The 22,466-nt window shown below is 40.6% G+C and overlaps 1 protein-coding gene and 77 non-coding genes across 79 annotated transcripts; 1 reads left to right on the forward strand and 77 right to left on the reverse strand.

The window, feature by feature from the left end:
* The first annotated feature begins 635 nt into the window (after window positions 1-635).
* Window positions 636-5,705, forward strand: LOC111476644 (protein TIFY 8-like). 2 transcript variants are annotated; one of them, XR_002717140.1, is made up of 7 exons: window positions 636-1,148; window positions 2,047-2,198; window positions 2,291-2,730; window positions 3,231-3,318; window positions 3,943-4,120; window positions 4,354-4,586; window positions 5,032-5,705. XR_002717140.1 is itself a non-coding variant. In XM_023120412.1 (6 exons), the coding sequence occupies exons 1-6, from the start codon at window positions 1,067-1,069 to the stop codon at window positions 4,392-4,394; spliced, it is 981 nt and encodes a 326-aa protein (XP_022976180.1). In that variant the 5' UTR covers window positions 636-1,066; the 3' UTR covers window positions 4,395-4,740. The 2 variants fall into 2 exon arrangements, 1 of the variants encoding a protein (XP_022976180.1); XM_023120412.1 differs by lacking the exon at window positions 5,032-5,705 and having other exon boundaries at window positions 4,354-4,740.
* Window positions 5,706-6,030: 325 nt separating this feature from the next.
* TRNAG-UCC lies at window positions 6,031-6,102 on the reverse strand. Its single transcript has one exon. It is a non-coding gene; the product is annotated as a tRNA-Gly (tRNA).
* A 113-nt stretch (window positions 6,103-6,215) lies between these two features.
* TRNAG-UCC lies at window positions 6,216-6,287 on the reverse strand. Its single transcript has one exon. It is a non-coding gene; the product is annotated as a tRNA-Gly (tRNA).
* Window positions 6,288-6,401: 114 nt separating this feature from the next.
* Window positions 6,402-6,473, reverse strand: TRNAE-UUC. Its single transcript has one exon. It is a non-coding gene; the product is annotated as a tRNA-Glu (tRNA).
* Window positions 6,474-6,586: 113 nt separating this feature from the next.
* TRNAG-UCC lies at window positions 6,587-6,658 on the reverse strand. The gene has a single exon. It is a non-coding gene; the product is annotated as a tRNA-Gly (tRNA).
* A 114-nt stretch (window positions 6,659-6,772) lies between these two features.
* On the reverse strand, window positions 6,773-6,844 carry TRNAG-UCC. Its single transcript has one exon. It is a non-coding gene; the product is annotated as a tRNA-Gly (tRNA).
* A 113-nt stretch (window positions 6,845-6,957) lies between these two features.
* Window positions 6,958-7,029, reverse strand: TRNAG-UCC. Its single transcript has one exon. It is a non-coding gene; the product is annotated as a tRNA-Gly (tRNA).
* A 113-nt stretch (window positions 7,030-7,142) lies between these two features.
* Window positions 7,143-7,214, reverse strand: TRNAG-UCC. Its single transcript has one exon. It is a non-coding gene; the product is annotated as a tRNA-Gly (tRNA).
* Window positions 7,215-7,710: 496 nt separating this feature from the next.
* TRNAG-UCC lies at window positions 7,711-7,782 on the reverse strand. The gene has a single exon. It is a non-coding gene; the product is annotated as a tRNA-Gly (tRNA).
* A 114-nt stretch (window positions 7,783-7,896) lies between these two features.
* Window positions 7,897-7,968, reverse strand: TRNAE-UUC. The gene has a single exon. It is a non-coding gene; the product is annotated as a tRNA-Glu (tRNA).
* A 113-nt stretch (window positions 7,969-8,081) lies between these two features.
* Window positions 8,082-8,153, reverse strand: TRNAG-UCC. The gene has a single exon. It is a non-coding gene; the product is annotated as a tRNA-Gly (tRNA).
* Window positions 8,154-8,266: 113 nt separating this feature from the next.
* On the reverse strand, window positions 8,267-8,338 carry TRNAG-UCC. The gene has a single exon. It is a non-coding gene; the product is annotated as a tRNA-Gly (tRNA).
* A 297-nt stretch (window positions 8,339-8,635) lies between these two features.
* Window positions 8,636-8,707, reverse strand: TRNAG-UCC. Its single transcript has one exon. It is a non-coding gene; the product is annotated as a tRNA-Gly (tRNA).
* A 113-nt stretch (window positions 8,708-8,820) lies between these two features.
* Window positions 8,821-8,892, reverse strand: TRNAG-UCC. The gene has a single exon. It is a non-coding gene; the product is annotated as a tRNA-Gly (tRNA).
* Window positions 8,893-9,093: 201 nt separating this feature from the next.
* On the reverse strand, window positions 9,094-9,165 carry TRNAG-UCC. Its single transcript has one exon. It is a non-coding gene; the product is annotated as a tRNA-Gly (tRNA).
* Window positions 9,166-9,530: 365 nt separating this feature from the next.
* Window positions 9,531-9,602, reverse strand: TRNAR-UCU. The gene has a single exon. It is a non-coding gene; the product is annotated as a tRNA-Arg (tRNA).
* Window positions 9,603-9,715: 113 nt separating this feature from the next.
* On the reverse strand, window positions 9,716-9,787 carry TRNAG-UCC. The gene has a single exon. It is a non-coding gene; the product is annotated as a tRNA-Gly (tRNA).
* A 299-nt stretch (window positions 9,788-10,086) lies between these two features.
* Window positions 10,087-10,158, reverse strand: TRNAG-UCC. The gene has a single exon. It is a non-coding gene; the product is annotated as a tRNA-Gly (tRNA).
* Window positions 10,159-10,271: 113 nt separating this feature from the next.
* Window positions 10,272-10,343, reverse strand: TRNAG-UCC. The gene has a single exon. It is a non-coding gene; the product is annotated as a tRNA-Gly (tRNA).
* A 113-nt stretch (window positions 10,344-10,456) lies between these two features.
* On the reverse strand, window positions 10,457-10,528 carry TRNAG-UCC. The gene has a single exon. It is a non-coding gene; the product is annotated as a tRNA-Gly (tRNA).
* A 299-nt stretch (window positions 10,529-10,827) lies between these two features.
* TRNAG-UCC lies at window positions 10,828-10,899 on the reverse strand. Its single transcript has one exon. It is a non-coding gene; the product is annotated as a tRNA-Gly (tRNA).
* A 113-nt stretch (window positions 10,900-11,012) lies between these two features.
* TRNAG-UCC lies at window positions 11,013-11,084 on the reverse strand. Its single transcript has one exon. It is a non-coding gene; the product is annotated as a tRNA-Gly (tRNA).
* A 114-nt stretch (window positions 11,085-11,198) lies between these two features.
* On the reverse strand, window positions 11,199-11,270 carry TRNAG-UCC. The gene has a single exon. It is a non-coding gene; the product is annotated as a tRNA-Gly (tRNA).
* Window positions 11,271-11,685: 415 nt separating this feature from the next.
* Window positions 11,686-11,757, reverse strand: TRNAG-UCC. Its single transcript has one exon. It is a non-coding gene; the product is annotated as a tRNA-Gly (tRNA).
* A 291-nt stretch (window positions 11,758-12,048) lies between these two features.
* On the reverse strand, window positions 12,049-12,120 carry TRNAG-UCC. The gene has a single exon. It is a non-coding gene; the product is annotated as a tRNA-Gly (tRNA).
* A 113-nt stretch (window positions 12,121-12,233) lies between these two features.
* Window positions 12,234-12,305, reverse strand: TRNAG-UCC. Its single transcript has one exon. It is a non-coding gene; the product is annotated as a tRNA-Gly (tRNA).
* An 87-nt stretch (window positions 12,306-12,392) lies between these two features.
* TRNAG-UCC lies at window positions 12,393-12,464 on the reverse strand. Its single transcript has one exon. It is a non-coding gene; the product is annotated as a tRNA-Gly (tRNA).
* A 114-nt stretch (window positions 12,465-12,578) lies between these two features.
* On the reverse strand, window positions 12,579-12,650 carry TRNAG-UCC. The gene has a single exon. It is a non-coding gene; the product is annotated as a tRNA-Gly (tRNA).
* Window positions 12,651-12,763: 113 nt separating this feature from the next.
* Window positions 12,764-12,835, reverse strand: TRNAG-UCC. Its single transcript has one exon. It is a non-coding gene; the product is annotated as a tRNA-Gly (tRNA).
* A 114-nt stretch (window positions 12,836-12,949) lies between these two features.
* TRNAG-UCC lies at window positions 12,950-13,021 on the reverse strand. The gene has a single exon. It is a non-coding gene; the product is annotated as a tRNA-Gly (tRNA).
* Window positions 13,022-13,134: 113 nt separating this feature from the next.
* Window positions 13,135-13,206, reverse strand: TRNAG-UCC. Its single transcript has one exon. It is a non-coding gene; the product is annotated as a tRNA-Gly (tRNA).
* A 113-nt stretch (window positions 13,207-13,319) lies between these two features.
* Window positions 13,320-13,391, reverse strand: TRNAG-UCC. Its single transcript has one exon. It is a non-coding gene; the product is annotated as a tRNA-Gly (tRNA).
* Window positions 13,392-13,504: 113 nt separating this feature from the next.
* On the reverse strand, window positions 13,505-13,576 carry TRNAG-UCC. Its single transcript has one exon. It is a non-coding gene; the product is annotated as a tRNA-Gly (tRNA).
* A 113-nt stretch (window positions 13,577-13,689) lies between these two features.
* Window positions 13,690-13,761, reverse strand: TRNAG-UCC. The gene has a single exon. It is a non-coding gene; the product is annotated as a tRNA-Gly (tRNA).
* Window positions 13,762-13,874: 113 nt separating this feature from the next.
* TRNAG-UCC lies at window positions 13,875-13,946 on the reverse strand. Its single transcript has one exon. It is a non-coding gene; the product is annotated as a tRNA-Gly (tRNA).
* A 113-nt stretch (window positions 13,947-14,059) lies between these two features.
* On the reverse strand, window positions 14,060-14,131 carry TRNAG-UCC. The gene has a single exon. It is a non-coding gene; the product is annotated as a tRNA-Gly (tRNA).
* A 113-nt stretch (window positions 14,132-14,244) lies between these two features.
* TRNAG-UCC lies at window positions 14,245-14,316 on the reverse strand. The gene has a single exon. It is a non-coding gene; the product is annotated as a tRNA-Gly (tRNA).
* Window positions 14,317-14,429: 113 nt separating this feature from the next.
* Window positions 14,430-14,501, reverse strand: TRNAG-UCC. The gene has a single exon. It is a non-coding gene; the product is annotated as a tRNA-Gly (tRNA).
* Window positions 14,502-14,614: 113 nt separating this feature from the next.
* On the reverse strand, window positions 14,615-14,686 carry TRNAG-UCC. The gene has a single exon. It is a non-coding gene; the product is annotated as a tRNA-Gly (tRNA).
* A 113-nt stretch (window positions 14,687-14,799) lies between these two features.
* TRNAG-UCC lies at window positions 14,800-14,871 on the reverse strand. Its single transcript has one exon. It is a non-coding gene; the product is annotated as a tRNA-Gly (tRNA).
* Window positions 14,872-14,984: 113 nt separating this feature from the next.
* Window positions 14,985-15,056, reverse strand: TRNAG-UCC. The gene has a single exon. It is a non-coding gene; the product is annotated as a tRNA-Gly (tRNA).
* A 113-nt stretch (window positions 15,057-15,169) lies between these two features.
* TRNAG-UCC lies at window positions 15,170-15,241 on the reverse strand. Its single transcript has one exon. It is a non-coding gene; the product is annotated as a tRNA-Gly (tRNA).
* Window positions 15,242-15,354: 113 nt separating this feature from the next.
* On the reverse strand, window positions 15,355-15,426 carry TRNAG-UCC. Its single transcript has one exon. It is a non-coding gene; the product is annotated as a tRNA-Gly (tRNA).
* Window positions 15,427-15,539: 113 nt separating this feature from the next.
* TRNAG-UCC lies at window positions 15,540-15,611 on the reverse strand. The gene has a single exon. It is a non-coding gene; the product is annotated as a tRNA-Gly (tRNA).
* A 113-nt stretch (window positions 15,612-15,724) lies between these two features.
* On the reverse strand, window positions 15,725-15,796 carry TRNAG-UCC. The gene has a single exon. It is a non-coding gene; the product is annotated as a tRNA-Gly (tRNA).
* Window positions 15,797-15,909: 113 nt separating this feature from the next.
* On the reverse strand, window positions 15,910-15,981 carry TRNAG-UCC. The gene has a single exon. It is a non-coding gene; the product is annotated as a tRNA-Gly (tRNA).
* Window positions 15,982-16,094: 113 nt separating this feature from the next.
* On the reverse strand, window positions 16,095-16,166 carry TRNAG-UCC. Its single transcript has one exon. It is a non-coding gene; the product is annotated as a tRNA-Gly (tRNA).
* A 113-nt stretch (window positions 16,167-16,279) lies between these two features.
* Window positions 16,280-16,351, reverse strand: TRNAG-UCC. The gene has a single exon. It is a non-coding gene; the product is annotated as a tRNA-Gly (tRNA).
* Window positions 16,352-16,464: 113 nt separating this feature from the next.
* TRNAG-UCC lies at window positions 16,465-16,536 on the reverse strand. Its single transcript has one exon. It is a non-coding gene; the product is annotated as a tRNA-Gly (tRNA).
* A 113-nt stretch (window positions 16,537-16,649) lies between these two features.
* Window positions 16,650-16,721, reverse strand: TRNAG-UCC. Its single transcript has one exon. It is a non-coding gene; the product is annotated as a tRNA-Gly (tRNA).
* A 113-nt stretch (window positions 16,722-16,834) lies between these two features.
* On the reverse strand, window positions 16,835-16,906 carry TRNAG-UCC. Its single transcript has one exon. It is a non-coding gene; the product is annotated as a tRNA-Gly (tRNA).
* Window positions 16,907-17,019: 113 nt separating this feature from the next.
* On the reverse strand, window positions 17,020-17,091 carry TRNAG-UCC. The gene has a single exon. It is a non-coding gene; the product is annotated as a tRNA-Gly (tRNA).
* A 113-nt stretch (window positions 17,092-17,204) lies between these two features.
* Window positions 17,205-17,276, reverse strand: TRNAG-UCC. Its single transcript has one exon. It is a non-coding gene; the product is annotated as a tRNA-Gly (tRNA).
* A 113-nt stretch (window positions 17,277-17,389) lies between these two features.
* Window positions 17,390-17,461, reverse strand: TRNAG-UCC. The gene has a single exon. It is a non-coding gene; the product is annotated as a tRNA-Gly (tRNA).
* Window positions 17,462-17,574: 113 nt separating this feature from the next.
* On the reverse strand, window positions 17,575-17,646 carry TRNAG-UCC. The gene has a single exon. It is a non-coding gene; the product is annotated as a tRNA-Gly (tRNA).
* Window positions 17,647-17,760: 114 nt separating this feature from the next.
* On the reverse strand, window positions 17,761-17,832 carry TRNAG-UCC. Its single transcript has one exon. It is a non-coding gene; the product is annotated as a tRNA-Gly (tRNA).
* Window positions 17,833-17,946: 114 nt separating this feature from the next.
* Window positions 17,947-18,018, reverse strand: TRNAG-UCC. Its single transcript has one exon. It is a non-coding gene; the product is annotated as a tRNA-Gly (tRNA).
* A 113-nt stretch (window positions 18,019-18,131) lies between these two features.
* Window positions 18,132-18,203, reverse strand: TRNAG-UCC. Its single transcript has one exon. It is a non-coding gene; the product is annotated as a tRNA-Gly (tRNA).
* An 87-nt stretch (window positions 18,204-18,290) lies between these two features.
* TRNAG-UCC lies at window positions 18,291-18,362 on the reverse strand. The gene has a single exon. It is a non-coding gene; the product is annotated as a tRNA-Gly (tRNA).
* Window positions 18,363-18,475: 113 nt separating this feature from the next.
* On the reverse strand, window positions 18,476-18,547 carry TRNAG-UCC. Its single transcript has one exon. It is a non-coding gene; the product is annotated as a tRNA-Gly (tRNA).
* A 113-nt stretch (window positions 18,548-18,660) lies between these two features.
* Window positions 18,661-18,732, reverse strand: TRNAG-UCC. Its single transcript has one exon. It is a non-coding gene; the product is annotated as a tRNA-Gly (tRNA).
* A 113-nt stretch (window positions 18,733-18,845) lies between these two features.
* On the reverse strand, window positions 18,846-18,917 carry TRNAG-UCC. Its single transcript has one exon. It is a non-coding gene; the product is annotated as a tRNA-Gly (tRNA).
* Window positions 18,918-19,031: 114 nt separating this feature from the next.
* On the reverse strand, window positions 19,032-19,103 carry TRNAG-UCC. Its single transcript has one exon. It is a non-coding gene; the product is annotated as a tRNA-Gly (tRNA).
* Window positions 19,104-19,217: 114 nt separating this feature from the next.
* TRNASTOP-UCA lies at window positions 19,218-19,289 on the reverse strand. Its single transcript has one exon. It is a non-coding gene; the product is annotated as a tRNA-Sec (tRNA).
* Window positions 19,290-19,587: 298 nt separating this feature from the next.
* On the reverse strand, window positions 19,588-19,659 carry TRNAG-UCC. Its single transcript has one exon. It is a non-coding gene; the product is annotated as a tRNA-Gly (tRNA).
* A 114-nt stretch (window positions 19,660-19,773) lies between these two features.
* TRNAG-UCC lies at window positions 19,774-19,845 on the reverse strand. Its single transcript has one exon. It is a non-coding gene; the product is annotated as a tRNA-Gly (tRNA).
* A 113-nt stretch (window positions 19,846-19,958) lies between these two features.
* On the reverse strand, window positions 19,959-20,030 carry TRNAG-UCC. Its single transcript has one exon. It is a non-coding gene; the product is annotated as a tRNA-Gly (tRNA).
* Window positions 20,031-20,329: 299 nt separating this feature from the next.
* TRNAG-UCC lies at window positions 20,330-20,401 on the reverse strand. Its single transcript has one exon. It is a non-coding gene; the product is annotated as a tRNA-Gly (tRNA).
* A 113-nt stretch (window positions 20,402-20,514) lies between these two features.
* Window positions 20,515-20,586, reverse strand: TRNAG-UCC. Its single transcript has one exon. It is a non-coding gene; the product is annotated as a tRNA-Gly (tRNA).
* A 113-nt stretch (window positions 20,587-20,699) lies between these two features.
* Window positions 20,700-20,771, reverse strand: TRNAG-UCC. The gene has a single exon. It is a non-coding gene; the product is annotated as a tRNA-Gly (tRNA).
* Window positions 20,772-20,884: 113 nt separating this feature from the next.
* On the reverse strand, window positions 20,885-20,956 carry TRNAG-UCC. Its single transcript has one exon. It is a non-coding gene; the product is annotated as a tRNA-Gly (tRNA).
* A 113-nt stretch (window positions 20,957-21,069) lies between these two features.
* Window positions 21,070-21,141, reverse strand: TRNAG-UCC. The gene has a single exon. It is a non-coding gene; the product is annotated as a tRNA-Gly (tRNA).
* A 113-nt stretch (window positions 21,142-21,254) lies between these two features.
* Window positions 21,255-21,326, reverse strand: TRNAG-UCC. Its single transcript has one exon. It is a non-coding gene; the product is annotated as a tRNA-Gly (tRNA).
* Window positions 21,327-21,439: 113 nt separating this feature from the next.
* On the reverse strand, window positions 21,440-21,511 carry TRNAG-UCC. The gene has a single exon. It is a non-coding gene; the product is annotated as a tRNA-Gly (tRNA).
* A 113-nt stretch (window positions 21,512-21,624) lies between these two features.
* On the reverse strand, window positions 21,625-21,696 carry TRNAG-UCC. Its single transcript has one exon. It is a non-coding gene; the product is annotated as a tRNA-Gly (tRNA).
* A 113-nt stretch (window positions 21,697-21,809) lies between these two features.
* Window positions 21,810-21,881, reverse strand: TRNAG-UCC. Its single transcript has one exon. It is a non-coding gene; the product is annotated as a tRNA-Gly (tRNA).
* Window positions 21,882-21,994: 113 nt separating this feature from the next.
* TRNAG-UCC lies at window positions 21,995-22,066 on the reverse strand. Its single transcript has one exon. It is a non-coding gene; the product is annotated as a tRNA-Gly (tRNA).
* A 298-nt stretch (window positions 22,067-22,364) lies between these two features.
* On the reverse strand, window positions 22,365-22,436 carry TRNAG-UCC. Its single transcript has one exon. It is a non-coding gene; the product is annotated as a tRNA-Gly (tRNA).
* Between the last annotated feature and the right edge of the window lie 30 nt (window positions 22,437-22,466).

Genomic DNA, 22,466 nt, shown 5'->3' on the forward strand with positions numbered 1-22,466 from the left:
TCGTTCTTATCCTTTTGTATTAAATATCACACCACTTCAAAGTGGGGATTTTGAAACGTAATTTTGTATTAAACTTCTTGTGATAGAGGAATTGAAGGTATATGAACAAACTGAGATCATGTACCACAGAGAGTGATTAAGATGACTAAAAAATTTGGTGACTCAATCATAGAAACTAGATGGTTAAGCGTGCTTTACTTAAAACAATTTTATGTTCGGTGATTTTTTAGAATATTTTTCCTAAAATATATGTAAGTAATGACAAAACATGTTAGAAGGACCCGTGACATGCGGATGATTCGAATCCGAGCATGGGGTTGTTATACGTCTACTCATATTCTCCCGATTCATTGAAAGTTTTTAAGTATTTTTAAAATATTATTAATCTTAAAAGTATTTTTTTAATTTTTAATTTTTAAAGATGAAGGATATTTTTTAAGTTCATTTTAATTCATTGAAAGTTTAAATATATTTGTTAAATAAAATTTTAATGGTTTTAATTCAAAATTATAATATTTGTTATTTTTTAAAAAATAAAAGTATTAATGAAACTATAATATATATTTTTTTATTAATTTAAACTATTTTAAATACAAATAACCAAAAATCAAACACTAAATTTTCTGAATGGTGACTCCAAGTGGAAGGAGCTGCCCTCATCGTTCAACATTTTCATCATTGATATTTCTCTGAACAATTCCTTTCTCCATGTGATTTTGATGAGCTCGACGCCGGTTCAATTGTTGATTCTCGAGCTACAAACCAACAAACTCACTGAATTTCTCATTGTTTAATCAGAATCGGATGAAGTTAAGAAACTGAATGCCTCACCGGCGCCGGCGTCGGAAAGTTTCTCAAGATGCTTTTCTCTGCTCTTTATCTCGAGAAAAGAGCCTGATTCTTTCAGTTTCCTCTCTCTTCTGATTCTTTTTGCCTTTTTGTTTTTCTGTATGTTTCTTTCCAAAAACCGAGTTTCTTGTCTTTTGTTTTTCTCTACACTCTTGCTCTTTATGCAGAGTGAAATGGATGCTTTCGTAAAGAGGCACTGCTTGTGGTTCTGTCTCTAATGGCTCGTCAGGGCGCCGATTCCAATGCTGGCTACTGCAGCAATGGTGAGAAGAAGAGTACGAGACAGGTTCAACAGCTAGGTAATTCGATCTTCCTTGATTTTCTTGTCATTAGGACCAAAGATGCTTCTGAACTTTTGTCAGCGAAGACGCCGGATATAAGTTCGTCAGAGGCATCGACGCCGCCGTCGGCCTTGGCTTCTTCTAGCGGTGGCCGTGAACTCCTCTCCGCCGCCTCCGATCTTGCTTCTGAGCTGTTTGTTAACAATCGTCGTCTTGAATTTGCATTTTTCTAGGTTATTTAGTGTGTCCTGGTTTCTGTTTGAATGATTTTGTTGAATTGCTTCTTCTTTTGGCTTGAGTGACTTCGAAATTTGTTGGTTTTCCTTTTGTTTTGATGAATATTACGATCATTATCGTCTTCTCGATGCTTATCCAATCCTCATTGAGGGTGTTTGTTCATTTTTGGTTGAATTTTTGAGTAGGCAGCTTTTGATTATAAAATATTGATTTTCATGTGTGAACTCATCTTTTCTGTTTAAAATTGACTATCGTGGTTTTATTAAATTTTTCTTCCTACAAACGTAGAATTTCTGTCTGCAATCCTCTTTCCCTTTGCTCTTTATGTCACTGTAAAGTGTAATGGATTGATTTCTGTGAGGTCACCATTGTTTAGAAGCTTTCTGAAATACCTCTTTTTCGTTCATTCTTTTCAACACTATGTGCTATTCTGAGATGGAAACTACAGTTAATTTTCCAGAATCTTCCTTTCTCCATTGTTAATTTCTCCCTACTCAGGCCAGAAATTTCATTCAGCTTGAACAGAACAAAGTGACGCGCATGCTTTATTTTGATTTCATCTTTCAAGCTTGTACTCAACTTATTGACATATTTGATCATGAATCCTTTCTGTGATTATTTGCTTACTTGATTCTCATATGACGTAAATTTACTCTGTTCCTCTCTTCGTGATCGATAGAACATCAGGTGGGAGATTATCTTGAAGGGGTTCCATTCTACAGTCCGAGGAATGAAATTTCTGGACCTGAAAATAGAAACCGAATAGCAGGGATTAAACGAAGTAATCCAGATTCTGCTTTCATGGAGTCATTTAGAAACCAAATTCCTCATGTAAGCCTCTGATTCTCATGTAAACTTTTAGTTTCTTTAATCACATTCCATGGAAGTGAAAAGGACTTATAATTTTGTTTAAACTTCATCAGATTCTACAAAACGGAGCTGGTGGAGATCGACCAAGATACAACGATAATGAGGTGGTTTACAGTATGCAGCCACCAAGAATTGCTTCTTCTTCACTCACACAACTTTCTCTTGGCACTAGATCTAATCCTAGCGTTTCCAAATGGGAGAGGCCTATTCCGTTGAACATGAGTTTTGCACCAAATTCTCCACTTGGGAGTCTGTATATGCCGCGTGTTCATCAAGTAGCTTCCAATTCTTCCAGAGATTTTAATGTTTCTCCTTCCAGTATTTCTCAGTCTGCTGCTGATGAAGGATCTAGAACTGGGATGAAAAGCCCTGGACTTTTAAGTAGCTTTAACGGCGGACACGATGGGAGGCACTCATATAAGATGTTGCTAGGTTGTGACAAGCAGAAAACCAAGACTGAAGGTTTAGCATACAAATCTTCGAACCCTCCAAGGTAAATTCCAGACCACATCATTTTGAACCGTTTCTATTGATAACCATTTGATTTTTGAAAATTGTGTTTGTTCTTAGCATCATTTTCATCTTTCTTTTAAGTAAATTTGAGTTCTTAACAAATTTTCAAAAACTAAAATATGTTTCTGAAAACTACTTGTTTTCGTGTGTATGTATGGCCTTCGAACCTTGAAAAATGTCTAATAAATTTTTGAATCTTCAATTTTTGTGTTTGGTCGTCTCCATATCTTTAAAATGTGAGTAATAGATTCTTAAACTCTTATTTTATGTCTATTAAGTTTTTAAATTTTATTACACACTTTTGAAATTTATGTATCTACCGGCCATAAAATTGAATTTTTGGGTTCTATTAGACATAAAATGATCAAAATTTGAATACGTCATGTAGACCCATTAGATTCAAAATAGAAAGTTTAAGGGTCTATTCGATACAAAATGGAGTCTAAGAGTGGTTGCTTGTTAAACAATCTATTGTGGCAGTCAGCAGGGTGTTGATTCTAACAACAGACAGATGACTATTTTCTATGGTGGTCAAGCTCATGTTTTTGACGATGTCCATCCAAACAAGGTAGTTTTCTTATCTTGCAATGGCTTCTTGGTTTCAAAAGTATTCTTTATACTATTTTCATGTTTGCTCGAACTTTTGAACGGATAAGCTTACCGTGCATGCTTCATAAAGACTTGTCGACTTTGGCTATGATAGAATTTTGAATCAAATGAGCAAATGGCAACATACATTAGTGAAATAATCATTTAATTACAAGTCCAAGAAGCATGTATATGTTGAGGATTGTTGGGAGGGAATCTCTCATTGGCTATTCCCGATCATGGGTTTATAAGTAAGAAATATATCTTCATTGGTACGAGACCTTTTGGGAAAGCCCAAAACAAAGCCACGAGAGCTTATGCTCAAAGTGGATAATATCATACCATTGTAGAGAGTCATGATTCCTAATGGGATAAATTTTGTTCCACATCATTGTTAGAGAAAATTTTTCGTTTTAGAGTATATATCCATCTCGAGTGTCTGACCAAGCTTTATAAGGAAGAATCATGTATGCATGTTTAATCACTTAAATGTAAGATGCGTTAGCTAAGATATCAGGACTTTACTCATGTAGAAATTCTTTTTTCTTTATTTTTTCTGTTAATTATCCATTAATCTTGGTGGTTGCTGCTGCATATTTTTCAGGCTGATATTATAATGGCCTTAGCTGGATCAAATGGGGGATCTTGGTCAACAACCTTGGCACCTAAACTGAATGCAACTGGGATATCTAGTAACCAGGAATCAGCTCATGGAAAGTTATTTCATAGTTTGATATCCACCAGTCGAGGAGTTGGTGATACTCCTATCTCGACGCAAGCAGGTGATTCTAACTTATAACGAGATTGGATTATCTAATTAATTATGATTAACAACAAAATATATTGGTATAGGTATAGTCTCCAAGTTTTGTTACAATTAGTTTCCAAGTTGGACGATAAGATTCTGTAATATCATTAGCATTAGAACTTCTGTTGCAGTCTTTCATTTATAGGTTCAATTTAATGCCCTTTATACATTATAATTGACAAACCAAAACCAACATCCTGGCTGTAGCTGTTGGTGATCGTGCAGCGAAAGAGACCCGAGAACCGTAAAAAGAGAGACGAGTCATAAGATTGCTGTGAGAATCAATCTCATTGCCATTTTTGTCTATCAGTTGCTTGTTTTTGCAAATAGCAGTCGATTATACGACAACAATGGCTTTCGTTCCATCCCCGTCCAACTGTCACCATTCTCGTGCCTTTTGTTCGGAACAACCAACCAGGATGATCATCATGCAGCAAGAGGTCAGTACCCCAACCTTAAGGGTAAAGGGATTTATAGTGGAAAATCTTGTGTTGTTAATTCCTGTTTCATCAGCAGCATTCTCATTATACATTATTTTCTATTAGTTGGTTGCTTCAAAGCTTGCTATAAAATTTCCCATATTATATATTGTTAGACCTTTCTTGCCCCTAATAAGATCCAATGTCATATCATAGAAGCACTCTTTCTGTCAAGGGTATTTTGGTCCTTTTGATACTAAGGTTAAAATGGTAATTTTAGCCTTTCATGCCACTTCGGTAAAATAAGATAATAGCTTCCGAACTCAAAATGAAATAAAAGATAAACTAAATAAATATATTGTCAAGTGTACATGTTGTACTGCATGTACTACAGCAACGCCTTCTGAATAAAGCCAATCTGTACTACATTACATTTCAAATCTTTTGTTCAATTTTGCCTAAACAGAGAATTATTCACGTCGATCATAACGATCGGCAAGTTGCCATTGATGTGATTTGGAGATGTTTATAGAGAGAAACAGTATTTGGAGATGATTTTAGAAGAAATTACTTGAATTGCTGGAGCATATGCACTTGTCTCCCACTTCCGGCGCTGCGACGGCCTCGGGAGGTTCCCAGGCACGATGATCTCGAGAGAATTGGCTCTCCATGAAGCGCAGTGTCTTTTGTCGCTCCATCTCGAAATCTTCACACGCCTAGAATCGACCAGTTGCTGCGGCGATTCGAGAGCCGGAGATTCACCGGCAACGAAGACGTCGCCGAGTTCGATTGCGAGGATCAAGCTCGCTAAACCGAAAGCACATCGGAGTCGGTTTCTCCACGACCTTTCATCTTCCTTCCTGTATTTAATCGAGGAATCAGAGTTGATTAATCGATTCACTCACACCGATAGTCGAGCGGCTTTGGTGGAATCAAATGAGTTTGAATCGGGAGATCGAGGAAGGAGAAAAACTGAAGAAGATGAAGAGTTGATTCTTATAGCCATTATCTCTGATTTTTATTTCTCGAAGAAAAAGTCTAACAATTAAGAACGAGAGGGGCTGCAAGTGTGATGCTTATATATAGAGAGTGGTTTTGGAAAACGTTTAGTTACATCTACTATTGAACAAAGCAATTATCGTAATTGCTAAACCGGACTACAAACGCTAGAAATACAATGATAGTGCCTGTGAGCAAAGACTTAGAAACGGTATCCTAACCGTTGGAATGGAATGTAGTTCAAAATTGTATTAAGTTACCGTGATAGTGAAGCTCAAAATTGCGTTTGTCGGGAGTTAAACCCGAGTCTATTGCTTGGAAGGCAATTATCCTAACCGTTGGACTACAAACGCCAGAATTACAATGACAGTGACTGTGAGCAAAGACCTGGACACAGTATCCTAACCGTTGGAATGGAATGAAGTTCAAAATTGTATTAAGTTACCGTGATAGTGAAGCTCAAAATTGCGTTTACCGGGAGTTGAACCCGGGTCTATTGCTTGGAAGGCAATTATCCTAACCGTTGGACTACAAACACCAGAATTACAATGACAGTGACTGTGAGCAAAGACCTGGACACGGTATCCTAACCGTTGGAATAGAATGAAGTTCAAAATTGTATTAAGTTATCGTGATAGTGAAGCTCAAAATTGCATTTGCCGGGAGTTGAACCCGAGTCTATTGCTTGGAAGGCAATTATCCTAACCGTTGGACTACAAACGCCAGAATTACAATGACAGTGACTGTGAGCAAAGACCTGGACACGGTATCCTAACCGTTGGAATAGAATGAAGTTCAAAATTGTATTAAGTTACCGTGATAGTGAAGCTCAAAAATTTCATTTGCCGGGAGTTGAACCCGGGTCTATTGCTTGAAAGGCAATTATCCTAACCGTTGGACTACAAACGCCAGAATTACAATGACAGTGACTGTGAGCAAAGACCTAGACACGGTATCCTAACCATTGGAATAGAATGAAGTTCTAAATTGTATTAAGTTATCGTGATAGTGAAGCTCGAAATTGCGTTTGTCGGGAGTTGAACCCGGGTCTATTGCTTGGAAGGCAATTATCCTAACCGTTGGACTACAAACGCAAGAAATACAATGACACTGACTGTGAGCAAAGACCTGGACACGGTATCCTAACCGTTGGAAAAGAATGAAGTTCAAATTTGTATTAAGTTACCGTGATAGTGAAGCTCAAAAATTGCATTTGCCGGGAGTTGAACCCGGGTCTATTGCTTGGAAGGCAATTATCCTAACCGTTGGACTACAAACGCAAGAATTACAATGACACTGACTGTGAGCAAAGACCTGGACACAGTATCCTAACGGTTGGAATGGAATGAAGCTCAAAATTGTATTTAGTTACCGTGATAGTGAAGCTCAAGATTGCGTTTGCCGAGAGTTGAACCCGGGTCTATTGCTTGGAAGGCAATTATCCTAACCGTTGGACTACAAACGCAAGAATTACAATGACACTGACTGTGAGCAAAGACCTGGACACAGTATCCTAACGGTTGGAATGGAATGAAGCTCAAAATTGTATTTAGTTACCGTGATAGTGAAGCTCAAGATTGCGTTTGCCGGGAGTTGAACCCGGGTCTATTGCTTGGAAGGCAATTATCCTAACCGTTGGACTACAAACGCAAGAATTACAATGACACTGACTGTGAGCAAAGACCTGGACACAGTATCCTAACCGTTGGAATGGAATGAAGCTCAAAATTGTGTTTGCCGGGAGTTGAACCAGGGTCTATTGCTTGGAAGGCAATTATCCTAACCGTTGGACTACAAACGCAAGAATTACAATGACACTGACTGTGAGCAAAGACCTGGACACAGTATCCTAACCGTTGGAATGGAATGAAGTTCAAAATTGTATTAAGTTACCGTGATAGTGAAGCTCAAAATTGCGTTTGCCGAGAGTTGAACCCGGGTCTATTNGGGAGTTGAACCCGAGTCTATTGCTTGGAAGGCAATTATCCTAACCGTTGGACTACAAACGCAAGAATTACACTGATAGTGACTGTGAGCAAAGACCTGATAGTGACTGTGAGCAAAGACCTGGACACGGTATCCTAACCGTTGGAATAGAATGAAGTTCAAAATTGTATTAAGTTACCGTGATAGTGAAGCTCAAAATTGCGTTTGCCGGGAGTTGAACCCGGGTCTATTGCTTGGAAGGCAATTATCCTAACCGTTGGACTACAAACGCCAGAATTACAATGACAGTGACTGTGAGCAAAGACCTGGACACGGTATCCTAACCGTTGGAATAGAATGAAGTTCAAAATTGTATTAAGTTACCGTGATAGTGAAGCTCAAAAATTTCATTTGCCGGGAGTTGAACCCGGGTCTATTGCTTGAAAGGCAATTATCCTAACTGTTGGACTACAAACGCCAGAATTACAATGATAGTGACTGTGAGCAAAGACCTAGACACGGTATCCTAACCATTGGAATAGAATGAAGTTCTAAATTGTATTAAGTTATCGTGATAGTGAAGCTCAAAATTGTGTTTGCCGGGAGTTGAACCCGGGTCTATTGCTTGGAAGGTAATTATCCTAACCATTGGACTACAAACGCAAGAATTACAATGACACTGACTGTGAGCAAACACCTGGACACGGTATCCTAACCGTTGGAAAAGAATGAAGTTCAAATTTGTATTAAGTTACCGTGATAGTGAAGCTCAAAATTGTGTTTGCCGGGAGTTGAACCCGGGTCTATTGCTTGGAAGGCAATTATCCTAACCGTTGGACTACAAACGCAAGAATTACAATGACATTGAATGTGAGCAAAGACCTGGAAACAGTATCCAACCGTTGGAATGGAATGAAGCTCATAATTGTATTAAGTTACCGTGATAGTGAAGCTCAAATTTACGTTTGCCGGGAGTTGAACTCGGGTCTATTGCTTGGAAGGCAATTATCCTAACCGTTGGACTACAAACACAAGAATTACAATGACATTGACTGTGAGCAAAGACCTGGACACAGTATCCTAACCGTTGGAATAGAATGAAGTTCAAATTTGTATTAAGTTACCGTGATAGTGAAGCTCAAAATTGCGTTTGCCGGGAGTTGAACCCGGGTCTATTGCTTGGAAGGCAATTATCCTAACCGTTGGACTACAAACACAAGAATTACAATGACATTGACTGTGAGCAAAGACCTGGACACGGTATCCTAACCGTTGGAATGGAATGAAGCTCAAAATTGTATTAAGTTACCGTGATAGTGAAGCTCAAAATTGCGTTTGCCGAGAGTTGAACCCGGGTCTATTGCTTGGAAGGCAATTATCCTAACCGTTGGACTACAAACGCCAAAATTACAATGACAGTGACTGTGAGCAAAGACCTGGACACGGTATCCTAACCGTTGGAATAGAATGAAGTTCAAAATTGTATTAAGTTACCGTGATAGTGAAGCTCAAAAATTTCATTTGCCGGGAGTTNTATCCTAACCGTTGGAATGGAATGAAGCTCAAAATTGTATTAAGTTACCGTGATAGTGAAGCTCAAAATTGTGTTTGCCGGGAGTTGAACCCGGGTCTATTGCTTGGAAGGCAATTATCCTAACCGTTGGACTACAAACGCAAGAATTACAATGACATTGACTGTGAGCAAAGACCTGGACACGGTATCCTAACCGTTGGAATAGAATGAAGTTCAAAATTGTATTAAGTTACCGTGATAGTGAAGCTCAAAATTGCGTTTGCCAAGAGTTGAACCCAGGTCTATTTCTTGGAAGGCAATTATCCTAACCGTTGGACTACAAACGCAAGAATAAAAATGACACTGACTGTGAGCAAAGACCTGGACACGGTATCCTAACGGTTGGAATGGAATGAAGCTCAAAATTGTATTGACTGTGAGCAAAGACCTGGACACGGTATCCTAACGGTTGGAATGGAATGAAGCTCAAAATTGTATTTAGTTACCGTGATAGTGAAGCTCAAGATTGCGTTTGCCGAGAGTTGAACCCGGGTCTATTGCATAGAAGGCAATTATCCTAACCGTTGGACTACAAACGCAAGAATTACAATGACACTGACTGTGAGCAAAGACCTGGACACAGTATCCTAACGGTTGGAATGGAATGAAGCTCAAAATTGTATTTAGTTACCGTGATAGTGAAGCTCAAGATTGCGTTTGCCGGGAGTTGAACCCGGGTCTATTGCTTGGAAGGCAATTATCCTAACCGTTGGACTACAAACACAAGAATTACAATGACATTGACTGTGAGCAAAGACCTGGACACAGTATCCTAACCGTTGGAATGGAATGAAGCTCAAAATTGTATTAAGTTACCGTGATAGTGAAGCTCAAATTTACGTTTGCCAGGAGTTAAACTCGGGTCTATGGCTTGGAAGGCAATTATCCTAACCGTTGGACTACAAACGCCAGAATTACAATGACAGTGACTGTGAGCAAAGACCTGGACACGGTATCCTAACCGTTGGAATAGAATGAAGTTCAAAATTGTATTAAGTTACCGTGATAGTGAAGCTCAAAAATTTCGTTTGCCGGGAGTTGAACCCGGGTCTATTGCTTGGAAGGCAATTATCCTAACCGTTGGACTACAAACGCAAGAATTACAATGACACTGACTGTGAGCAAAGACCTGGACACGGTATCCTAACCGTTGGAATAGAATGAAGTTCAAAATTGTATTAAGTTACCGTGATAGTGAAGCTCAAAATTGCGTTTGCCGGGAGTTGAACCCGGGTCTATTGCTTGGAAGGCAATTATCCTAACCGTTGGACTACAAACGCAAGAATTACAATGACACTGACTGTGAGCAAAGACCTGGACACAGTATCCTAACGGTTGGAATGGAATGAAGCTCAAAATTGTATTTAGTTACCGTGATAGTGAAGCTCAAGATTGCGTTTGCCAGGAGTTGAACCCGGGTCTATTGCTTGGAAGGCAATTATCCTAACCGTTGGACTACAAACGCAAGAATTACAATGACACTGACTGTGAGCAAAGACCTGGACACAGTATCCTAACCGTTGGAATGGAATGAAGCTCAAAATTGTATTAAGTTACCGTGATAGTGAAGCTCAAAATTGTGTTTGCCGGGAGTTGAACCAGGGTCTATTGCTTGGAAGGCAATTATCCTAACCGTTGGACTACAAACGCCAGAATTACAATGACACTGACTGTGAGCAAAGACCTGGACACGGTATCCTAACCGTTGGAATAGAATGAAGTTCAAAATTGTATTAAGTTATCGTGATAGTGAAGCTCAAAAATTTCATTTGCCGGGAGTTGAACCCGGGTCCATTGCTTGGAAGGCAATTATCCTAACCGTTGGACTACAAACGCGAGAATTACAATGACAGTGACTGTGAGCAAAGACCTAGACACGGTATCCTAACCATTGGAATAGAATGAAGTTCTAAATTGTATTAAGTTATCGTGATAGTGAAGCTCGAAATTGCGTTTGCCGGGAGTTGAACCCGGGTCTATTGCTTGGAAGGCAATTATCCTAACCGTTGGACTACAAACGCAAGAAATACAATGACACTGACTGTGAGCAAAGACCTGGACACGGTATCCTAACCGTTGGAAAAGAATGAAGTTCAAATTTGTATTAAGTTACCGTGATAGTGAAGCTCAAAAATTGCATTTGCCGGGAGTTGAACCCGGGTCTATTGCTTGGAAGGCAATTATCCTAACCATTGGACTACAAACGCCAGAATTACAATGAGAGTGACTGTGAGCAAAGACCTAGACACGGTATCCTAACCATTGGAATAGAATGAAGTTCAAAATTGTATTATGTTACCGTGATAGTGAAGCTCAAAAATTTCATTTGCCGGGAGTTGAACCCGGGTCTATTGCTTGGAAGGCAATTATCCTAACCGTTGGACTACAAAAGCCAGAATTACAATGACAGTGACTGTGAGCAAAGACCTAGACACGGTATCCTAACCATTGGAATAGAATGAAGTTCTAAATTGTATTAATTTATCGTGATAGTGAAGCTCAAAATTGCGTTTCCCGGGAGTTGAACCCGGGTCTATTGCTTGGAAGGCAATTATCCTAACCGTTGGAATGGAATGAAGCTCAAAATTGTATTAAGTTACCGTGATAGTGAAGCTCAAAAATTGCATTTGCCGGGAGTTGAACCCGGGTCTATTGCTTGGAAGGCAATTATCCTAACCATTGGACTACAAACGCAAGAATTACAATGACAGTGACTGTGAGCAAAGACCTGGACACGGTATCCTAACCGTTGGAATAGAATGAAGTTCAAATTTGTATTAAGTTACCGTGATAGTGAAGCTCAAATTTAGGTTTGCCGGGAGTTGAACCCGGGTCTATTGCTTGGAAGGCAATTATCCTAACACCGTTGGACTACAAACGCCAGAATTTCAATGACAGTGACTTTTCAATGACAGTGACTGTGAGCAAAGACCTGGACACGGTATCCTAACCGTTGGAAGTTACAGTGATAGTGAAGCTCAAGATTGCGTTTGCCGGGAGTTGAACCCGGGTCTATTGCTTGGAAGGCAATTATCCTAACCGTTGGACTACAAACGCAAGAATTACAATGACAGTGACTGTGAGCAAAGACCTGGACACGGTATCCTAACCGTTGGAATAGAATGAAGTTCAAAATTGTATTAAGTTACCGTGATAGTGAAGCTCAAAATTGCGTTTGCCGGGAGTTGAACCCGGGTCTATTGCTTGGAAGGCAATTATCCTAACCGTTGGACTACAAACGCAAGAATTACAATGACAGTGACTGTGAGCAAAGACCTAGACACGGTATCCTAACCGTTGGAAGTTACCGTGATAGTGAAGCTCAAGATTGCGTTTGCCGGGAGTTGAACCCGGGTCTATTGCTTGGAAGGCAATTATCCTAACCGTTGGACTACAAACGCAAGAATTACAATGACAGTGACTGTGAGCAAAGACCTGGACACGGTATCCTAACGGTTGGAATGGAATGAAGCTCAAAATTGTATTAAGTTACCGTGATAGTGAAGCTCAAAAATTGCATTTGCCGGGAGTTGAACCCAGGTCTATTGCTTGGAAGGCAATTATCCTAACCGTTGGACTACAAACGCAAGAATTACAATGACAGTGACTGTGAGCAAAGACCTGGACACGGTATCCTAACCGTTGGAATAGAATGAAGTTCAAATTTGTATTAAGTTACCGTGATAGTGAAGCTCAAGATTGCGTTTGCCGGGAGTTGAACCCGGGTCTATTGCTTGGAAGGCAATTATCCTAACCGTTGGACTACAAACGCAAGAATTACAATGACAGTGACTGTGAGCAAAGACCTAGACACGGTATCCTAACCGTTGGAATAGAATGAAGTTCAAAATTGTATTAAGTTTACCGTGATAGTGAAGCTCAAAATTGCATTTACCGGGAGTTGAACCCAGGTCTATTGCTTGGAAGGCAATTATCCTAACCGTTGGACTACAAACGCAAGAATTACAATGACAGTGACTGTGAGCAAAGACCTGGACACGGTATCCTAACCGTTGGAATAGAATGAAGTTCAAATTTGTATTAAGTTACCGTGATAGTGAAGCTCAAGATTGCGTTTGCCGGGAGTTGAACCCGGGTCTATTGCTTGGAAGGCAATTATCCTAACCGTTGGACTACAAACGCAAGAATTACACTGATAGTGACTGTGAGCAAAGATCTGGACACGGTATCCTAACCGTTGGAATAGAATGAAGTTCAAAATTGTATTAAGTTACCGTGATAGTGAAGCTCAAAATTGCGTTTGCCGGGAGTTGAACCCGGGTCTATTGCTTGGAAGGCAATTATCCTAACCGTTGGACTACAAACGCAAGAATTACAATGACAGTGACTGTGAGCAAAGACCTGGACACGGTATCCTAACCGTTGGAATAGAATGAAGTTCAAAATTGTATTAAGTTACCGTGATAGTGAAGCTCAAAATTGCGTTTGCCGGGAGTTGAACCCGGGTCTATTGCTTGGAAGGCAATTATCCTAACCGTTGGACTACAAACGCAAGAATTACAATGACAGTGACTGTGAGCAAAGACCTGGACACGGTATCCTAACCGTTGGAATAGAATGAAGTTCAAAATTGTATTAAGTTACCGTGATAGTGAAGCTCAAAATTGCGTTTGCCGGGAGTTGAACCCGGGTCTATTGCTTGGAAGGCAATTATCCTAACCGTTGGACTACAAACGCAAGAATTACAATGACAGTGACTGTGAGCAAAGACCTGGACACGGTATCCTAACCGTTGGAATAGAATGAAGTTCAAAATTGTATTAAGTTACCGTGATAGTGAAGCTCAAAATTGCGTTTGCCGGGAGTTGAACCCGGGTCTATTGCTTGGAAGGCAATTATCCTAACCGTTGGACTACAAACGCAAGAATTACAATGACAGTGACTGTGAGCAAAGACCTGGACACGGTATCCTAACCGTTGGAATAGAATGAAGTTCAAAATTGTATTAAGTTACCGTGATAGTGAAGCTCAAAATTGCGTTTGCCGGGAGTTGAACCCGGGTCTATTGCTTGGAAGGCAATTATCCTAACCGTTGGACTACAAACGCAAGAATTACAATGACAGTGACTGTGAGCAAAGACCTGGACACGGTATCCTAACCGTTGGAATAGAATGAAGTTCAAAATTGTATTAAGTTACCGTGATAGTGAAGCTCAAAATTGCGTTTGCCGGGAGTTGAACCCGGGTCTATTGCTTGGAAGGCAATTATCCTAACCGTTGGACTACAAACGCAAGAATTACAATGACAGTGACTGTGAGCAAAGACCTGGACACGGTATCCTAACCGTTGGAATAGAATGAAGTTCAAAATTGTATTAAGTTACCGTGATAGTGAAGCTCAAAATTGCGTTTGCCGGGAGTTGAACCCGGGTCTATTGCTTGGAAGGCAATTATCCTAACCGTTGGACTACAAACGCAAGAATTACAATGACAGTGACTGTGAGCAAAGACCTGGACACGGTATCCTAACCGTTGGAATAGAATGAAGTTCAAAATTGTATTAAGTTACCGTGATAGTGAAGCTCAAAATTGCGTTTGCCGGGAGTTGAACCCGGGTCTATTGCTTGGAAGGCAATTATCCTAACCGTTGGACTACAAACGCAAGAATTACAATGACAGTGACTGTGAGCAAAGACCTGGACACGGTATCCTAACCGTTGGAATAGAATGAAGTTCAAAATTGTATTAAGTTACCGTGATAGTGAAGCTCAAAATTGCGTTTGCCGGGAGTTGAACCCGGGTCTATTGCTTGGAAGGCAATTATCCTAACCGTTGGACTACAAACGCAAGAATTACAATGACAGTGACTGTGAGCAAAGACCTGGACACGGTATCCTAACCGTTGGAATAGAATGAAGTTCAAAATTGTATTAAGTTACCGTGATAGTGAAGCTCAAAATTGCGTTTGCCGGGAGTTGAACCCGGGTCTATTGCTTGGAAGGCAATTATCCTAACCGTTGGACTACAAACGCAAGAATTACAATGACAGTGACTGTGAGCAAAGACCTGGACACGGTATCCTAACCGTTGGAATAGAATGAAGTTCAAAATTGTATTAAGTTACCGTGATAGTGAAGCTCAAAATTGCGTTTGCCGGGAGTTGAACCCGGGTCTATTGCTTGGAAGGCAATTATCCTAACCGTTGGACTACAAACGCAAGAATTACAATGACAGTGACTGTGAGCAAAGACCTGGACACGGTATCCTAACCGTTGGAATAGAATGAAGTTCAAAATTGTATTAAGTTACCGTGATAGTGAAGCTCAAAATTGCGTTTGCCGGGAGTTGAACCCGGGTCTATTGCTTGGAAGGCAATTATCCTAACCGTTGGACTACAAACGCAAGAATTACAATGACAGTGACTGTGAGCAAAGACCTGGACACGGTATCCTAACCGTTGGAATAGAATGAAGTTCAAAATTGTATTAAGTTACCGTGATAGTGAAGCTCAAAATTGCGTTTGCCGGGAGTTGAACCCGGGTCTATTGCTTGGAAGGCAATTATCCTAACCGTTGGACTACAAACGCAAGAATTACAATGACAGTGACTGTGAGCAAAGACCTGGACACGGTATCCTAACCGTTGGAATAGAATGAAGTTCAAAATTGTATTAAGTTACCGTGATAGTGAAGCTCAAAATTGCGTTTGCCGGGAGTTGAACCCGGGTCTATTGCTTGGAAGGCAATTATCCTAACCGTTGGACTACAAACGCAAGAATTACAATGACAGTGACTGTGAGCAAAGACCTGGACACGGTATCCTAACCGTTGGAATAGAATGAAGTTCAAAATTGTATTAAGTTACCGTGATAGTGAAGCTCAAAATTGCGTTTGCCGGGAGTTGAACCCGGGTCTATTGCTTGGAAGGCAATTATCCTAACCGTTGGACTACAAACGCAAGAATTACAATGACAGTGACTGTGAGCAAAGACCTGGACACGGTATCCTAACCGTTGGAATAGAATGAAGTTCAAAATTGTATTAAGTTACCGTGATAGTGAAGCTCAAAATTGCGTTTGCCGGGAGTTGAACCCGGGTCTATTGCTTGGAAGGCAATTATCCTAACCGTTGGACTACAAACGCAAGAATTACAATGACAGTGACTGTGAGCAAAGACCTGGACACGGTATCCTAACCGTTGGAATAGAATGAAGTTCAAAATTGTATTAAGTTACCGTGATAGTGAAGCTCAAAATTGCGTTTGCCGGGAGTTGAACCCGGGTCTATTGCTTGGAAGGCAATTATCCTAACCGTTGGACTACAAACGCAAGAATTACAATGACAGTGACTGTGAGCAAAGACCTGGACACGGTATCCTAACCGTTGGAATAGAATGAAGTTCAAAATTGTATTAAGTTACCGTGATAGTGAAGCTCAAAATTGCGTTTGCCGGGAGTTGAACCCGGGTCTATTGCTTGGAAGGCAATTATCCTAACCGTTGGACTACAAACGCAAGAATTACAATGACAGTGACTGTGAGCAAAGACCTGGACACGGTATCCTAACCGTTGGAATAGAATGAAGTTCAAAATTGTATTAAGTTACCGTGATAGTGAAGCTCAAAATTGCGTTTGCCGGGAGTTGAACCCGGGTCTATTGCTTGGAAGGCAATTATCCTAACCGTTGGACTACAAACGCAAGAATTACAATGACAGTGACTGTGAGCAAAGACCTGGACACGGTATCCTAACCGTTGGAATAGAATGAAGTTCAAAATTGTATTAAGTTACCGTGATAGTGAAGCTCAAAATTGCGTTTGCCGGGAGTTGAACCCGGGTCTATTGCTTGGAAGGCAATTATCCTAACCGTTGGACTACAAACGCAAGAATTACAATGACAGTGACTGTGAGCAAAGACCTGGACACGGTATCCTAACCGTTGGAATAGAATGAAGTTCAAAATTGTATTAAGTTACCGTGATAGTGAAGCTCAAAATTGCGTTTGCCGGGAGTTGAACCCGGGTCTATTGCTTGGAAGGCAATTATCCTAACCGTTGGACTACAAACGCAAGAATTACAATGACAGTGACTGTGAGCAAAGACCTGGACACGGTATCCTAACCGTTGGAATAGAATGAAGTTCAAAATTGTATTAAGTTACCGTGATAGTGAAGCTCAAAATTGCGTTTGCCGGGAGTTGAACCCGGGTCTATTGCTTGGAAGGCAATTATCCTAACCGTTGGACTACAAACGCAAGAATTACAATGACAGTGACTGTGAGCAAAGACCTGGACACGGTATCCTAACCGTTGGAATAGAATGAAGTTCAAAATTGTATTAAGTTACCGTGATAGTGAAGCTCAAAATTGCGTTTGCCGGGAGTTGAACCCGGGTCTATTGCTTGGAAGGCAATTATCCTAACCGTTGGACTACAAACGCAAGAATTACAATGACAGTGACTGTGAGCAAAGACCTAGACACGGTATCCTAACCGTTGGAATAGAATGAAGTTCAAATTTGTATTAAGTTACCGTGATAGTGAAGCTCAAGATTGCGTTTGCCGGGAGTTGAACCCGGGTCTATTGCTTGGAAGGCAATTATCCTAACCGTTGGACTACAAACGCAAGAATTACACTGATAGTGACTGTGAGCAAAGATCTGGACACGGTATCCTAACCGTTGGAATAGAATGAAGTTCAAAATTGTATTAAGTTACCGTGATAGTGAAGCTCAAAAATTGCATTTGCCGGGAGTTGAACCCAGGTCTATTGCTTGGAAGGCAATTATCCTAACCGTTGGACTACAAACGCAAGAATTACAATGACAGTGACTGTGAGCAAAGACCTGGACACGGTATCCTAACCGTTGGAATAGAATGAAGTTCAAATTTGTATTAAGTTACCGTGATAGTGAAGCTCAAAAATTGCATTTGCCGGGAGTTGAACCCGGGTCTATTGCTTGGAAGGCAATTATCCTAACCGTTGGACTACAAACGCAAGAATTACAATGACATTGACTGTGAGCAAAGACCTGGACACAGTATCCTAACCGTTGGAATGGAATGAAGCTCAAAATTGTATTAAGTTACCGTGATAGTGAAGCTCAAATTTAGGTTTGCCGGGAGTTGAACCCGGGTCTATTGCTTGGAAGGCAATTATCCTAACCGTTGGACTACAAACGCAAGAATTACAATGACAGTGACTGTGAGCAAAGACCTGGACACGGTATCCTAACCGTTGGAAGTTACCGTGATAGTGAAGCTCAAGATTGCGTTTGCCGGGAGTTGAACCCGGGTCTATTGCTTGGAAGGCAATTATCCTAACCGTTGGACTACAAACGCAAGAATTACAATGACAATGACTGTGAGCAAAGACCTAGACACGGTATCCTAACGGTTGGAATAGAATGAAGTTCAAAATTGTATTAAGTTACCGTGATAGTGAAGCTCAAAATTGCGTTTGCCGGGAGTTGAACCCGGGTCTATTGCTTGGAAGGCAATTATCCTAACCATTGGACTACAAACGCAAGAATTACAATGACACTGACTGTGAGCAAAGACCTGGACACAGTATCCTAATCGTTGGAATGGAATGAAGCTCAAAATTGTATTAAGTTACCGTGATAGTGAAGCTCAAAATTGCGTTTGCCGGGAGTTTAACCCGGGTCTATTGCTTGGAAGGCAATTATCCTAACCGTTGGACTACAAACGCAAGAATTACAATGACAGTGACTGTGAGCAAAGACCTGGACACGGTATCCTAACCGTTGGAATAGAATGAAGTTCAAAATTGTATTAAGTTACCGTGATAGTGAAGCTCAAAATTGCGTTTGCCGGGAGTTGAACCCGGGTCTATTGCTTGGAAGGCAATTATCCTAACCGTTGGACTACAAACGCAAGAATTACAATGATAGTGACTGTGAGCAAAGACCTAGACACGGTATCCTAACCGTTGGAAAAGAATGAAGTTCAAATTTGTATTAAGTTACCGTGATAGTGAAGCTCAAAAATTGCATTTGCCGGGAGTTGAACCCGGGTCTATTGCTTGGAAGGCAATTATCCTAACCGTTGGACTACAAACGCCAGAATTACAATGACAGTGACTGTGAGCAAAGACCTAGACACGGTATCCTAACCATTGGAATAGAATGAAGTTCAAAATTGTATTAAGTTACCGTGATAGTGAAGCTCAAAAATTTCATTTGCCGGGAGTTGAACTCGGGTCTATTGCTTTGAAGGCAATTATCCTAACCGTTGGACTACAAACGCAAGAATTACAATGACATTGACTGTGAGCAAAGACCTGGACACAGTATCCTAACCGTTGGAATGGAATGAAGCTCATAATTGTATTAAGTTACCGTGATAGTGAAGCTCAAATTTACGTTTGCCGGGAGTTGAACCCAGGTCTATTGCTTGGAAGGCAATTATCCTAACCGTTGGACTAGGAACGCAAGAATTACAATGACAGTGGCTGTGAGCAAAGACCTAGACACGGTATCCTAACCATTGGAATAGAATGAAGTTCTAAATTGTATTAATTTATCGTGATAGTGAAGCTCAAAATTGCGTTTCCCGGGAGTTGAACCCAGGTCTATTGCTTGGAAGGCAATTATCCTAACCGTTGGACTACAAACGCAAGAATTACAATGACATTGACTGTGAGCAAAGACCTGGACACAGTATCCTAACCGTTGGAATGGAATGAAGCTCAAAATTGTATTAAGTTACCGTGATAGTGAAGCTCAAAAATTGCATTTGCCGGGAGTTGAACCCAGGTCTATTGCTTGGAAGGCAATTATCCTAACCGTTGGACTACAAACGCAAGAATTACAATGACAGTGACTGTGAGCAAAGACCTGGACACGGTATCCTAACCGTTGGAATAGAATGAAGTTCAAATTTGTATTAAGTTACCGTGATAGTGAAGCTCAAGATTGCGTTTGCCGGGAGTTGAACCCGGGTCTATTGCTTGGAAGGCAATTATCCTAACCGTTGGACTACAAACGCAAGAATTACAATGACACTGACTGTGAGCAAAGACCTAGACACGGTATCCTAACCGTTGGAATAGAATGAAGTTCAAAATTGTATTAAGTTACCGTGATAGTGAAGCTCAAAATTGCGTTTGCCAAGAGTTGAACCCAGGTCTATTTCTTGGAAGGCAATTATCCTAACCGTTGGACTACAAATGCAAGAATTACAATGACACTGACTGTGAGCAAAGACCTGGACACGGTATCCTAACCGTTGGAAAAGAATGAAGTTCAAATTTGTATTAAGTTACCGTGATAGTGAAGCTCAAAGATTGCGTTTGCCGGGAGTTGAACCCGGGTCTATTGCTTGGAAGGCAATTATCCTAACCGTTGGACTACAAACGCAAGAATTACAATGACACTGACTGTGAGCAAAGACCTAGACACGGTATCCTAACCGTTGGAATAGAATGAAGTTCAAAATTGTATTAAGTTACCGTGATAGTGAAGCTCAAATTTACGTTTGCCGGGAGTTGAACCCGGGTCTATTGCTTGGAAGGCAATTATCCTAACCGTTGGACTACAAACGCCAGAATTACAATGACAGTGACTGTGAGCAAAGACCTAGACACGGTATCCTAACCGTTGGAATAGAATGAAGTTCAAAATTGTATTAAGTTACCGTGATAGTGAAGCTCAAATTTACGTTTGCCGGGAGTTGAACTCGGGTCTATTGCTTGGAAGGCAATTATCCTAACCGTTGGACTACAAACGCCAGAATTACAATGACAGTGACTGTGAGCAAAGACCTAGACACGGTATCCTAACCGTTGGAATAGAATGAAGTTCAAAATTGTATTAAGTTACCGTGATAGTGAAGCTCAAATTTACGTTTGCCGGGAGTTGAACTCGGGTCTATTGCTTGGAAGGCAATTATCCTAACCGTTGGACTACAAACGCCAGAATTACAATGACAGTGACTGTGAGCAAAGACCTAGACACGGTATCCTAACCGTTGGAATAGAATGAAGTTCAAAATTGTATTAAGTTACCGTGATAGTGAAGCTCAAATTTACGTTTGCCGGGAGTTGAACTCGGGTCTATTGCTTGGAAGGCAATTATCCTAACCGTTGGACTACAAACGCCAGAATTACAATGACAGTGACTGTGAGCAAAGACCTAGACACGGTATCCTAACCGTTGGAATAGAATGAAGTTCAAAATTGTATTAAGTTACCGTGATAGTGAAGCTCAAATTTACGTTTGCCGGGAGTTGAACTCGGGTCTATTGCTTGGAAGGCAATTATCCTAACCGTTGGACTACAAACGCCAGAATTACAATGACAGTGACTGTGAGCAAAGACCTAGACACGGTATCCTAACCGTTGGAATAGAATGAAGTTCAAAATTGTATTAAGTTACCGTGATAGTGAAGCTCAAATTTACGTTTGCCGGGAGTTGAACTCGGGTCTATTGCTTGGAAGGCAATTATCCTAACCGTTGGACTACAAACGCCAGAATTACAATGACAGTGACTGTGAGCAAAGACCTAGACACGGTATCCTAACCGTTGGAATAGAATGAAGTTCAAAATTGTATTAAGTTACCGTGATAGTGAAGCTCAAATTTACGTTTGCCGGGAGTTGAACTCGGGTCTATTGCTTGGAAGGCAATTATCCTAACCGTTGGACTACAAACGCCAGAATTACAATGACAGTGACTGTGAGCAAAGACCTAGACACGGTATCCTAACCGTTGGAATAGAATGAAGTTCAAAATTGTATTAAGTTACCGTGATAGTGAAGCTCAAATTTACGTTTGCCGGGAGTTGAACTCGGGTCTATTGCTTGGAAGGCAATTATCCTAACCGTTGGACTACAAACGCCAGAATTACAATGACAGTGACTGTGAGCAAAGACCTAGACACGGTATCCTAACCGTTGGAATAGAATGAAGCTCAAAATTGTATTAAGTTACCGTGATAGTGAAGCTCAAATTTACGTTTGCCGGGAGTTGAACTCGGGTCTATTGCTTGGAAGGCAATTATCCTAACCGTTGGACTACAAACGCAAGAATTACAATGACACTGACTGTGAGCAAAGACCTGGACACGGTATCCTAACCGTTGGAATGGAATGAAGTTCAAAATTGTATTAAGTTACCGTGATAGTGAAGCTCAAAATTGCATTTGGCGGGAGTTGAACCCGGGTCTATTGCTTGGAAGGCAATTATCCTAATCGTTGGACTACAAACGCAAGAATTACAATAACACTGACTGTGATCAAAGACCTGGACACAGTATCCTAACGGTTGGAATGGAATGAAGCTCAAAATTGTATTAAGTTATCGTGATAGTGAAGCTCAAAATTGCGTTAGCCGGGAGTTCAACCCGGGTCTATTGCTTGGAAGGCAATTATCCTAACCGTTGGACTACAAACGCAAGAATTACAATGACACTGACTGTGAGCAA

This window comes from Cucurbita maxima, unplaced genomic scaffold (genome assembly GCF_002738345.1).
Source record: "Cucurbita maxima cultivar Rimu unplaced genomic scaffold, Cmax_1.0 Cma_Scf00003, whole genome shotgun sequence".
Lineage (NCBI taxonomy): Eukaryota > Viridiplantae > Streptophyta > Magnoliopsida > Cucurbitales > Cucurbitaceae > Cucurbita > Cucurbita maxima.